The following is a 13,648-nucleotide window of genomic DNA, read 5'->3' as shown; positions in this document are numbered from 1 at the left end:
AGCTATAGTGATGTCAGCAGAGAAAAGGAGGAGCCTGTGTGAAAGATGAATTAATAGGATTGGTCAGCAGCTGGTTGGGGGAAGAAGAGAGGGGTATAAACAAAAAGAAAGAAATGCTTCAATAGATATCTGACCTCATCAATCCAGCATTCAAATATAATCAATACATCAGTCATGCCCAAAATTATATTCAGAGTTTGTTTCTGATTTTATTTAATGATGGACATTAGTACACACTGTTATTAACTTAGGAACCCTGAGTAAGGCAATTAAATGAATGAAATAGCTTTATTTTTGCTCCCATTTTAAAAGTTATTCTTTAATTTATTGGTGCTATTATCTTAAATTTATGTAATTATGTTTGCCTATATAGTTTTTGATCTACAAAACCCCATTATTTAATTTGTCTTTATTGTTAAATTAAATAAATTTTAATGTGAAGATTACTCCCCTCCTGCCCAGCTTTGTTCTGATGTTTATTGTCTTAACCGCTTCTTTTGGGGGAAGAAAAAACAGGTTGTCTGCCAACAGAAAAGTCTTATTGAAATGCCTGCATATATTTATTTTTACAGTTTGTGCAGTCTTTTTATTTGATGAAAAGTTGGTTTGTCTAAGAGTTGGGAATTTGAACGCTCCTTTACAAGAATGAGTTTTGAATTACAAGTTTTATTGTACTCTTCAGCTGATGACTTTTCTTTTCTTTTCCATTGGGAATTTTTCAAAGACCATTCTAAGATAGTTAATGTTTTTAAAATCTGTTTGAGAGTCAGGCATGGTTTTTGAAAGCTGGAGAGATTTTTTAATTTAGATTCAGTTCCCTAACCAAAGATTTGACTAATTTGTAATCATTCTCTTTTAATTCATCTGCAATAACTAAAGAAACAGTGTAGGTTTCTGTCATCAATTTTTATTTCTTGCAAATACTGCTACTTGGAAATCAGACATTTATATTAGTTCCTTAACAAAGCATCCTTGTACCCCTGGCCTTAGTCACTTATGTGCATGACTGAGAAACCCTGGAAATAGAACTGTGTGTCAAATGAGCTTCCATAAAGGAGTATTCTCTCCAATGAGGTGGAGAGTATCCCTAGCTCAGGTTGATTGGATCCTAATTAGTTTGTGAAAAATACTAATTCCACACCCACACAATGGAGCTCTTATTCAGAAACTGGATTTCCAAGATTGGGTGATTTACCCTCTTCTATCATAAATATTGTTCTAAAAGAAGTTAAGGTTTCTTTTTCTTTCCTTCAGTGGGGTTAAATGACTTGCCCAGGGTCACACAGCTAGTAAGTATAGGAGATCAGATTTGAACTCAGGTCCTCGTGACTCTAAGGGGCTCTATCCACTGCATCACCTAGCTGCCACATTTCTCTTCCTTTCTAAGGCAGTTTTCTGGGCCTCTGTATGGATGGGAAGAGCTTCTTTTTCATGTACCTACTATCTGTATGAGAATGATATAAAACTGATTTCCTTGCCATCATTTTCCCTAGAAGTGCAAAGTTAGGGTTGTAGTACAAAGACACAAAACAAACCTGGGGTCACTTCTTATCCCTTGTTCTCTGATTCTTGGAAAAGGTATAAAACTTCTCTTGCATGAGATACAGGAGATAAATCACCAAGATCTTCACATTAGTTTCTGGAATGCTAGCCCTTCTCATTTATGCTGCTTTGTTCCCCTTACTTTCAGATCTCACCTTGCTGAGAGGCCTTTCTCATTGTCCTTCACCCAAATGCTAGCGCCTAACCCTCTGAAATTTCCTCCCTCTATTACAAATTTGTCCCATCTATACCTGGTTCTTTACGTGTTTTCTCCTTCATCAGGACGTAAGCTCTTTGAGGCTTGGGACTATTTTAGCCTTTCTCTGTATGCTCAGGACTTCACATAGGACCTGGTGCATAATAAGGACTTATTATGCTTCTTTATTAAGTGACTGACGTTTAGAGATCATAAAGAAATGCCACATATGTGTGCACAGAGACCTGCTTCTAAGGAACTGGAATCTTGGCTCAGATTAGACTCTCTGAGAGGCCACCTCATTATGATGTGGCCAGCAACCCCGACTTCTCCAAGGCTATGCCTGTGGAACACTAGTTAAGTCAAATGAACAATCATTTATTAGGCACCTACTATATGCCAGGTATCCTGCTAAACTTAATTTATAAATGCAACAATTTTAAGTATGGCCTCCTGTTGGTCTCTGTGACTAATTTTAGAGATTTGCCAACTTAGGAAGAAAATTCAGAAAGGCAGAGATGGTTGGTAATTGTACTGGTAGAAGGTGTTGGTTGTCATGAAACATTTGGTCTTTTGACATGCTGAAATAAAAGCAGACCAGATACATGTACATTAAATGAAGTACAAGATAATGGAAATAGTGCTAGATGTAGAACCAAAAATCCTGGGTTCAAATCATGTCTTTGCTATTAACCACTACATGTGTAACCTTAAACAAGTCTCAATGTCACTGGTCCTCAGTTTCCCCTCTTGCAAAATGAACAGGTTAAATTGAATGACCTGAAAGGTTCCTTCCATCTTTAAATCAGTGATGACTACCAAGTTCTCAAGGGACATACTTTTCTACTTTAAGAATTGCAGCCCATACAGAATTACACACACACATGCACATATATACAGTATTTATAGATTATATAGATTTTAAATATTGTAGTTTAAAAGAATTAAATGTTACATTTACTTTTTTTCCCCCTTCTCTCCAGAAAAATCATTGCCCCTCTTGTAACTCGGCATGGAAAGCTGTGGTCCAACTTCTGGGGAGCGCTAAGTCCTGATGGATATTATGCTCGATCAGAAGATTATGTAGATATTGTCCAAGGAAGCAGAGTGTAAGTTGAATCATCTAATTATTAAATACCAAATCAAAGGATCTATATACAAGAAGTGGTACTAATTAGAAAATGTTCCAAAAAGTTTGCATATTTTATAAATAAATGGACAACTTCTGACCTTCTGGGAGCTCCTCTACACCACTGCTGAACATGACCTTGCATTGATCTTCTTTCTGCTGCTCTTCTAAAGTATTTGTGCTTAGAATTTTGTCTGGAAACAAAATACCAATGAATAACTTATTATTCCCGTGAATAGACATCATAAAACTTTCAAACTCTATTGGTTGGTGTTTCAGAGAGTGCATGAAAAGTGTTAAATAATTTCAAAATGCTATATAAATAGAATTTGCTCGTTTTTTTCTGAGATTTAGATAAAGGATCTAAGGTTGATCAGGGTACATAAAATAGTTTACTTAAACAGATTAATTCCTCAAAGTTTAATAGGGATAGGAACTGTGATTTCATTGATTAGCTGTGATTTGGTGAGCTGTGATTGCATTAGTTAAAGGGAATTCCCAGGTGAAAGAACTCTCTCAGCCAATGCAGACTGATAGGTCTTCTGCAGTTAGACAATTTCCTAGAGAGCTGAGTGGTTCAGTGACTCTCAGGGTAACACAGCCTATAAGTGTTGCAGGCAGAGCTTGAAGGAGGGGACAACTCTCTATCTACCATGCCAGGTGATTCATTATATTCGTAATGAATAATAATGATGATAGTAATGATGATGACAATGATGACAACACCTCACATTTGTGTAGTGAGTGTTTTAGTATCTGAATTTCTAGGTATAAGAAATAGATCCTTACAGTGGCGATATGATTGATGATTCATTTAAACAGTGGGGAAAATTCATTTCCCATGTATTTTCCTTCTCAGAAGCATTTACATACTAAGTTCTTTTTTTCTTTTTTCTTTTCTTTTTGCTTTATAAACTTTTATTTAGTGTGAAAATATTCATTTGAAGACAAGGAAATGAATGGATAAAATTAAATTAGCTACCTGGATTCTCATAATCATTTCAGCCCTGCTTAGAGAGGAAAGCACAAAATTCCACAATTACAAAGAAATTAATTTTTTTTCCTTTGTAGTAGAATAGTTAAAAATCATAGGATACTAGGTTTAAAGGTGGACAGCTAGGTGTTACAATGAATAAAGTGCCTAGCCTGGAGTCAGGAAAACCCTTCTTCCTGAGTTCAAATCTGGCCTCAAACACTTACCAGCTATGTGGGCAAGTCACTTAACCCTGTTTGCCTCGGTTTCCTCATCTGTAAAATGACCAGAAGGAGAAAATGGTGTATCGCTTCATTGTGTTTACCATGAAAATCCCATGTGGGGTCACAAAGAGTTAACACAACTGAAAATGACTGAACAATAAAAGATTTAAAGGTAGAGGTCATCTTGTTCATTGCCTTCATTTTATAGCTGAACAAACTGAGGAAGTACTTGTGAAACTCTTAGGAGGTTAAAGGACTTGTCCAAGGTCACACTGGTAGTAAGTAATACCAGGATTCAAACCCAGGTTTTTGGCTTTGAATCCAGTTTTCTTTCTGTTGTGCCACGTCTCCTCCCTTTTTATGTGTTTTGCCTTCTCTCAGTATAGAAAAGTATCATTTAATGTTAAAGATTTATGCTGAAATAAATATGAGTGTGAATTAAAATACTTTTGAAACTGTCCCTGTAAAACCATCTGGGGCCACCAGTGTAACATGAAGATTCCACTTCATTATAAAATTAAGTAATTTTTTGTTGACACTGGTGTTGCTTTTCTAAGCTGAAGCCTGATGTGAGCAGTGGGTAGCAGCAGGGTTAGAAGTTCATAGCTGTAGGAACCGAGAGCAGAGAATTCAAATTTGCATTTAAATTGTTTTAGGCCCCAGTTCTGTTTTATTTTGTCTTTGTTCCTTGATGCAGTGACATAAAAGGTTTTGATAAATGGCCTTGATGTAATTAATAAAATCAATATTTCACATCCAGAATCCACATTAGAGAATAGTCTTAGTACAACAGAGATATCATGCTGTCGTCATCAGTTTTATTAAAATTGAATTATCACATATTCTTATTATGATTAATTTTTCTGAATCCATTTGTGAGATTTTAAAAGATGTGAGGTTTTTTTTAAAACGTACAATTCCTTTACCACCAGAAAGCCCTAATCATTGAGTCAGAATGATTATGTCTTTTTTTTGTCTTTTTTTTTTATACTAGTATATACCTATAAATTTAGTTAATAGGGATAGTATTAGATAAAACAATATTGGGTAAAGAGGCAATTCATTACCATATTGTTATAATTAGAAAATCCCTTTTTTCACAACCAGCATTTGGACTATAAAATCTTAGAAGGGCCCTTTCTGGAGACTTGAGAATGGTCCCATCTGGACCAAGGAAAGACTTCATGGATATATACTCTCAACAGACCTGAAGATTGGACATCTGATAACTGAAGTCATTGCTATGACCCAGCAGATTTGTGGAAGCTATTAGAATATTCGAATGTGTATGTGCTGAAAAAAAGAGGGGGAAAGCAGAATATCCTAGTAATTCTCTAATCTCTAATTTATGATCTAGCTAGAGACAACTTTCATGAGTTTATACAGTTTGAAAAAAAATCTATTGTTGACAGTGGGGAAAGTATACTCCATCTCAAAAGAAAAGAAAGCAAAGGAAAAAAATGCAGAAAGCTTTCAAGTTGCAAAAGGCAGACGGTGAGGAAATACAGCTGGAACTTGGGTATTTGGGAACCAGCCCCTTCTCCCTTTCCCTCGCCCCCCGCCCTTTTCAAAAAGGCTGGAGGGATGGGGTGACCAATCGTACAGTGACTTTGAACATGAAGAAGTCGGACTAAGAGATTTGTTGATATTTTATTTTATGATTTCTTTGTATTCTAGAAGTATTACAGCAGTTTACTTCTTAATCTTTATTTTGCAAATAAGCCTGCTTCTGACAGTTTAAGAGCCCCAGCCTTTTCCATCAAACTGTTTCTTTCTCTTATATTTAACTACCCAAGAGAAGAATAAACTTTAAAGGATAAAGGATGCCATTTAGCCAAGCCTGACTTTGGAGTTCACTTTAATTATGCATATTAACTATGCCATTGAAAGATGACTTTGGTAGGGTATACCTGGAGCTAATTATTTTTTTTTTCCAACTCTGTTAAATTCAACAAAAAAATATTAAATAACCATTATAAGATACTGTGCTAGGTGTTGGAGGTGTAAAACTGAAAAAAAAATTGCATAGGTCTTGCCCTCAAGAGGCTTACATCATTTGATTATTTTAAGGAGTGGAGCTTTATATACACCTATAAACACATATATTTGTATCTTTTATATCACATACATTTTATATAGAGGGGCAGCTGGGTGGTTCAATGGTTAGACCTCTAGGCCTGGAGCCAGGAAGCCCTGAGTTCAATTTTGGCCTCAGATCCCTAAAAGCTATATTACCCTCGGCAAATCCCTTAACATCTGTTTGCCTCAATTTCCTCATCTGGCAAATGAAAACTGTCAGTGCACAGGAGAGGTAGGCATGAAAGACTTCAGGAAGGGGGATTCACTTCCAACTGAGGGAAGTTAGAGAAGGTCTCATGGAGAAAATAACATCTGAAATGAAGCTAGGGAAAGTGAAACTTCCATCTTTGTTCTCCAAAGCATGAGTTGCAACTTTTGGGAGAGAGGCTTTCCTATCCTTGTACTTCACTCAAGTGGTCTAAACATGGAGTGAGTTAGAAAGGACTGCAGAAGACAATGCAAATTAAATTCTCTGTCATTACAAATGCTAAGCGTGGGGTGGGCTGAGCTTATTGTATGGCATGGCTCATGCCTTCTACCCAGAGAATGCTTCACATACTTGCTGAAAAGCATACTCTTTCATAGACTGTTTCAATGTGCATACTTTAAGGGATAAGTGATGTATATTATTTATTCAAACTGTCAGGCAGGAATTCCAAACTGGAATTTCTCCAAGAGGCCTGCAATTGAGGCTTAAAAAAATATTGTGCAATATCAGTGAGTATTTTATTGGGTCCTTTGGGTGGTATGGTGGAAGCAAGGATTGACATCGAGGTCCAAGAACTGGATTCAAATCCTCAATGATGTAGAGAGCAAGTCACAACTTCTCCATGCCTCTCAGTCTCTTTACCCACTAATTGAAGCTGGTGGATTCTAAAGTTTCTGCTCTGAATCTAGGATTCTAATGACTTCATTTACACATGAAAGCTTTGATATTATCGATACAAATAGATGAAATATATCCTGGAATGTTTTGCATTTGTGATCTTAAAGAATGTCTCCTGTTTACTTTCATAGAGGGGTATGGAATGTCCCATACATGGCTAATGTGTACTTGATTAAAGGGCAGACTCTCCGATCCGAGATGAATGAAAGGAACTATTTTGTCCGTGATAAATTGGACCCTGATATGGCCCTTTGCCGAAATGCAAGGGAAATGGTAAGGTGCTCAGTGGCAGGTGGCTTTATTCTCTCTTGCTCTTGGTTTGTTGTCATCATGTTTGAATTGTATGTATGTCTTTCTACTTGGGAGTACTAGACAATTTTTTTGAAATACCTTTCTAGAGAAGCAGAATGGTTTTGGCAAATTACTTTTTAAGGATTAAATTTTTCTCTTTCAATCCCAAAGAGAAAAATAATAGAAATGGGTTGGAGTAATTTATCACTAATAGTTACAAGGGAGACAGTTCTAAATTATCTAATTCCTTGAACTTACTATTATATCTCTGGCCTCTGTGCCTTTAAACAGGTTGTCCTTTCTCCATGGAATGTCCTCCTTCCTCAACTCTACCCCCTTAAAATCCTTAGTTTTCCTCGTTTCAACTCAAGTGCCACCCCTTACCACAAGCCTTGTCTGTTCCCCTTGGATTGCTAGTGCCTTCTGCCTTCTCACATTATCCTGCATTTATTAAAGTGTGCAGAAAATGTGTCCCCTGGAAGAATGTCATTTCTTTGAAAGCAGGCACTGTGTTTTTGTATCTTTGTATCACTGGCACCTACCACAAGTGCTCTTGGATTGACTTCATGAATGTCCTGTATCTGAATGGACAGCCAAGACCTTGTTACTGGGGTAACCAGTGGCCACCATAATGAATGAATGAATCTTGCCTTGTTATTGTGCTGCTGACATCATCATCCTTACTGATGGTTTTACAACAATTGGAAGTTTGCACAGCTCTAAGAACACATCATGTCATTTGATCCTCATAATAGCCATGCAAAATAAATACGATAGTCTTTCTAGAGTAGTAGTATTATCCTGATTTCTAGAGATGCAGATGGGCTCAAAAAGAGTTCGAGTGATTTTCCCATGGCTGCAGAGCCAGTGAACTTCAGAAGTCAGTTTCAAGTAGAGGTTCCTTATGATTCTGAAGCCATCTTTTTTTCCACCCAGAGTTGTCAAATTTGTCACTCAGTCTGTAAAACTCCCCATTGCCATTGAGCCAGATTATTTCATAATTAGAAGATGTTTAAGCAAATAAATGAGTATAACATAGATAATATTAATTTATTTTTTTTAATAAACAATCTGTGACCTGCCAGAATCCATTTCTTTTTGAGTTTGACATCACTACAATTTACCAGAATGTCTAGCTGTACTAGGAATCTTTGAATCTTTTAGTGACAAGCAAGCCCCTTGGCTGCATCCCCTAAGCATTTCATTGCATTTCTTTGGCAGAATGGAATTGTCTTCCTCAACAAATATTTATTGAACAGTGGCCATGATTATGCTACTGTATTGGCCACTTACTTGGGGTAGATAAATTCCCAACAATCCTAGTTCTGACTTAGAGTACTTTTAGCAAGGGGAAAAAATGTTTTGAATATCCTAGTAGCTAGCTCACAAATATCATATGAAAAATTATGTTATGTCTAATTTATAGTTGGTCTGACTGGAAATAGTTACGATTATATGCCCAGCAATTTTACTGTGCCAGGATGTGGGTTTCCTTATAAATTTTCAGACTTTATATAATGGACAGTAACAATGTATTATTGAACAGGCAGGTCCCAAAATACTTGGTTGTGTTGTTTAAGTTCATATACAAGGTTTTTCTTTTTTTTAAACTCAGAACACATTTCCCCATAGAAACAATATTATACATACTTTTATTGTCTAGCCCAAGTACCTGGCCTTTCTCTAGGAAGCACATTTCCTTTTTGTAGGAAGATGTATTTCAAGGCTCAAACAAATGATTAGTAGCTGGAATTTTTGGAGCATGATCCATTTATAAATTGGGGGCTAGCATAGTCATTGGCCCAGACCTGTTTTCTCTTATTTCAATGTCAGCACATTTCATTGCAATTACCATAAAACAATATTTCTTTTTATATCACTTATGTTTACTCTTATTGTTTATACTTTTTTCCCCCCAAGACTCAGTCTTCTTGGCTCACCCAGCCTGGAAGTACAGGAACTATTCCTGATCTTATCACACTCTCACCTGGGAGTTTGACCTGCTACATTTTCAACCTGGTTCAATTCACTCCTCTTTAGGGAACCTGGTGCCTCCCCTCTCTTCAGGGGTCATCGTATTAATTCTGAACTTAGTGTGGAGACCCAGTTGGTTAAATTCACTTCAGTTCAGAACTCCCAGGATGATTAGCAACTGGGTAGAGTGAATCCATCATTGAAGTATCTACTATGTGGCAAGCACTTTATGCAGGAGGTGGCATTTGAGTTGGACAGTTTGGGAATCATCTGGCTTTATCCTAGCATATAAAATGCTATTTTAAATGTTCAAAAAAGTTGGCTAGTACTTTTTTTTTAATTTAACCAAGGCATGTGGTGTTCTATGATATTTGTTTTACATAAAAAATAAAATCCGTTGTGATATTCATTGAATCTTCTCAGCTCTAGCGGTTGCAATCTTTGCACGACACGTGCTCATCATATTCAGCTAACCTGACTTCACAGCGCCTCACAGAATGGCATTCTCTTTCGTCTTCCATCTGTTTCTTAACCCCACGCCTGAAAACAAAACTACTACAGCACGAGCTTTGTTGTTACATATGAACAGAAACGGGGGCTGGAGTTGTGTCTTTGTCTTGTTGTGAGCTTGGCTTGTTACTGCATGTTGTCCGTGTGGGACATTTCAGAATGTCAGCTTTTGATCAAAGGCTGTTATTTTCTGTTTATCTAAGAATACCTGAGAGAGAGGATGGCAGGTCAACTTACACGATGCTTCTCCTTCATTTTAGACTATACAAAGGGAAAAAGACTCCCCTACTCCGGAAACATTCCAAATGCTCAGCCCCCCAAAGGTGTCATTTTATTTTATTATATCTTTAGTTAATGTCAGATATAGCATATTGTCTTATAGTAATGTCTTTTCTTTTATCTTCTTAGCTTGGTATATGTATCTTTTTAAACTTGTGGTTTTAGACTATGTTTATTTGGGTGGGGGGACTTGCTTTTTGTAATGAACTGTTTTGAAAGTCCAGAAAATAGATAAAGTGTGGACCTGGCTGTCAAGGATACTGGGTTTCCATTAGTGATCATAAATTGACTTGGTATTTGTGGTTTAGAAATTCAAATGACTTTGCTCTCACATTTTCCCTTTATATAAATCATGATAATAATGTACTTGCCAATAGCTTTTCCAGGTCATTGCTATTATAACCAACTGTTGCTTGGAACTTGGTATGATATGGTTTCATTTGGTACAGTCTGTTTTAGTTATTGAAAGCTGCTCAGTCAGACATGGTGTCCATCATTTGTTAATATGGTTGTGAAGACATCAGGATTGCCTATATGGCATAAGTCAGTATAGATCTGTTTGTTTTTTATTGTTGTTGAGGATTGTAATTTTCTGAAAGCTTGATATTTTAGTGATTGAGAAATTAAAGAATAAAATGGTAAAAAGATTATTTACAAAGAGTTGGGCAGAGTTGAGACTGGTTTTTTGCTATGCAGTTTTCTCACTTTGAGTTTGGGTTAATGTTTCTTTTTGTGTGAGTTGGCCCAGCAGATGGAAGCAACAAACATGAGCTTGGACAGATTTTGGGAGATAGTGGAAGTTAGTAGTGTTTCCTGTGCTATAGTCCATGCAGCCAGGAAGAGTCAGAAATGCCTAATCTACCATATGCCCATATAGTCTTATTTTGATAGCTCACCATGATGCAGAGGTAATAGGCCTTAGCACTTGTTTTCGCAGGTTCTAGAAGGCTGGATAGGCTTCTTGTACAGGTCTAAAGTTGCCTGGACAGAGGATCATCAGTCTAGTTATGTTTAGAGGGGATTGTTACCAGTGGATGTCCATAGGGTTTTGAATTTTTTTCTTGACTACAGTAACTCATGTGATGGTTTGCTAAATCCTAGGGGAGCTGCTATCTGCATTGGCAGAGGGTATATCTACACCAGTGGATCTCAGGTCATGGAAGAACTAGATGAAATAAATGTAAGAATTGTTCGCATGTTCAGGAGTAGTTAAAGGAAGCCCATAGAAGACAGAAGAGTAGGAAGATTGTATTGGTTTATAAGAAGAAATGTTTTGTTGTAAACAGTTGTAGTAGTTTGGTTTCTGTAATGTTTTCACACTGCACCACCTAATTATGATGGAAAGTGTTGAGAACTGAACACAGGTTAACATATTTACCATAATTATGTTATTTGAATATTTTTTTCAGCCTTGAAATTGTCTTTGAAAGTCTTGGTTTCCACACCACTGTGAAGAAAACGATAACAAAAATTAAAAGAAAAATAAACAAACAAAAACAAATTTTATATGAATCTGGGATTAGTGGAAGGAATAGAGATGTGGGAGAGATGCAGTACTGAGAAACAGAAAATTATTTTTCCAAATTTCCTTGAGGCTGCAAAAAATAGTTACTTAAAAGGAACACATTTCTTTTAGAAACACATTTGCTTTATAGTTGATATTCTGTATGGTAGCCTTCCTCTAACATGATTATCTCTATTTATGTGTTGGTGACACAGTCAACTCTTGATTATTTGGAGTCTGATGGGTAACTTTGTGGTCCCTGCTCAATATCATTTTTACTATTGGACAAAAAAGCAAGAGAAAACTAAATTTAAATTAATCCCTTCTGATATTTTTGTAGCTAAAAGAGTTAGGGGATGACTATGATAGATCAGAGATTTGACTAAAATGAGATTGGGGAAACATGCATGAGCTCCATTTGTTGATACTATATTCTAGCTATGTCCCATTAAATATATACTCAAGAGTTGATTATTGACTATTCTCTGCTTAATTTGAGGGTATGCCTCTTTCTTTAACTAGTAGTAGTGGTATCCTGCTTTCTCATGATCTGTGATTTTGTAGGTGTCTAACACCAAAGTGTAGTGTGACAAATTGTATTTTAATGCTTTTTCTTTTTTTCACAGAATTTGTTCTGTTTGAGAAAGGAAACAAAAGATAAAGGCACTGTATTTGCCTTTATTTCCTAATAAGTAACTTTTTAAAGCAATAGGGACTGAACCTGTTATTTCATCGGTAGAGGGATCTTCCCCTACCAATGCATGTCAGCACCTTTTTTTTCTTTTTCTTTTCTTTCTTTCTTTTTTTTTTTTTTTTTTTTGCAATTTAACATCTTAAAGAATTATCTGGTGCTCTGAGAGCTCACGTGACTTTCACAAAACCAGGATGTACCAGGTATTGAATCCAGGTCTCCCCAGTTTCAAAGTCAGTTCTCAACCTGCTTTACCACAGTGCCACTGTTCATCACAGCAAGAATCTGCTTTTTGACATCTGGTTTTAGAAGTCAATGAGAAAGGAGTAAAAACATTCTATTCTAGCTGTTTTTTTTTTAAGTTGCATCTTAATGATGCCAACTGTATGTGTGTGTTTGATTAAAAGGAAAACGAGCAAAATAATAGATGTTATTTTGTTTATTTTAAATCATGTATGCATTAGAGCAAAAATGAAGATGCATGCTAATGTGTGAAATATAAATAAGGAAAGGATTCTAATTTAAAATATTTTTCTTCCTAGCTTTAGTTAATTCTTTGTTGTTTTCATCTAAAATTGCTAATACTATTCTCTTTGCTACATAGGGTGTGTTCATGTACATTTCTAACAGACATGAGTTTGGGAGGCTATTATCCACTGCTAATTACAATATTTCCCATTATAATAATGACCTGTGGCAGATTTTCGAAAATCCTGTGGTATGTATCTGAGTCAACAGTGACTTGATTTTACCTGTAATGTTGAATGGGTATAATACACATGGATAATTGATAAGCAATAGGTACAAGATAAAGTAGGTGTTCCTTTGCATGTGCATATTGTTCAGGTAATGGTCCAGACTAAATATTTCATGCCAGTCAGACTTAGCCCATATCTGACCCTGAGTTCTCTACTGCATGTGAAAATTAACCATTCCTTCAGGCTGGATGGTTTCCACCAATCTGGAAGACATCAATATTTTGTTCTCTAAAAAGCAGCCTCCCATTTTTCATCTCCAGCACTCAGAGGAAGCTTGTTTGAGCAAGCGCAACATGACAGATTGTACTTTGATACACATAAGTAGAATTCCAGACTCTGGTTTGGAAAACACATACTTAATCTTGCCCTTCTAAAACATATGTCATAGCGCTCACGAAGTTGCATGAAGAGTCTCCAAGAAACATTTCATTTATAGAGAGCTGTCTCATTCAGAATATGATGAAAGTCTGGGTTTAGCAAGGAAAATACTACTTGAGCTCCCTTTTTCCCCCCTTTGATGAAGTTTCTTTCTTTTTTTCTCTCTTTTCCTCTTTTTCTTCCTTCTTTCCTTCTTTCCTTCCTTCCTTCCTTCCTTCCTTCCTTCCTTCCTTC

At 36.3% G+C, this 13,648-nt stretch overlaps 1 protein-coding gene across 2 annotated transcripts in view; it reads left to right on the top strand.

Annotated features, from left to right (window-relative positions):
* The window catches only part of PLOD2 (procollagen-lysine,2-oxoglutarate 5-dioxygenase 2), a 110,476-nt gene that overhangs the window by 86,829 nt on the left and 9,999 nt on the right, over positions 1–13,648 (top strand). The window contains exons 12-15 of one of the 2 annotated variants that reach the window (XM_069104704.1): positions 2,722–2,847; positions 7,161–7,302; positions 10,065–10,127; positions 12,883–12,996. In XM_069104704.1, the coding sequence (XP_068960805.1) occupies positions 2,722–2,847; positions 7,161–7,302; positions 10,065–10,127; positions 12,883–12,996 (445 nt within the window). The remainder of the gene's footprint in view (positions 1–2,721; positions 2,848–7,160; positions 7,303–10,064; positions 10,128–12,882; positions 12,997–13,648) is intronic. The other variant, XM_069104705.1, reaches the window with a different exon arrangement.

The sequence above is a fragment of the Petaurus breviceps genome, unplaced genomic scaffold, assembly GCF_028583685.1.
Source record: "Petaurus breviceps papuanus isolate PSGF00001 unplaced genomic scaffold, PetGlider_PUasm1.0 688, whole genome shotgun sequence".
Classification (NCBI taxonomy): Eukaryota; Metazoa; Chordata; class Mammalia; order Diprotodontia; family Petauridae; genus Petaurus; species Petaurus breviceps.
Note: the sequence above shows the minus strand (reverse complement) of the source record. Positions and strands in the feature narration are given on the sequence as shown.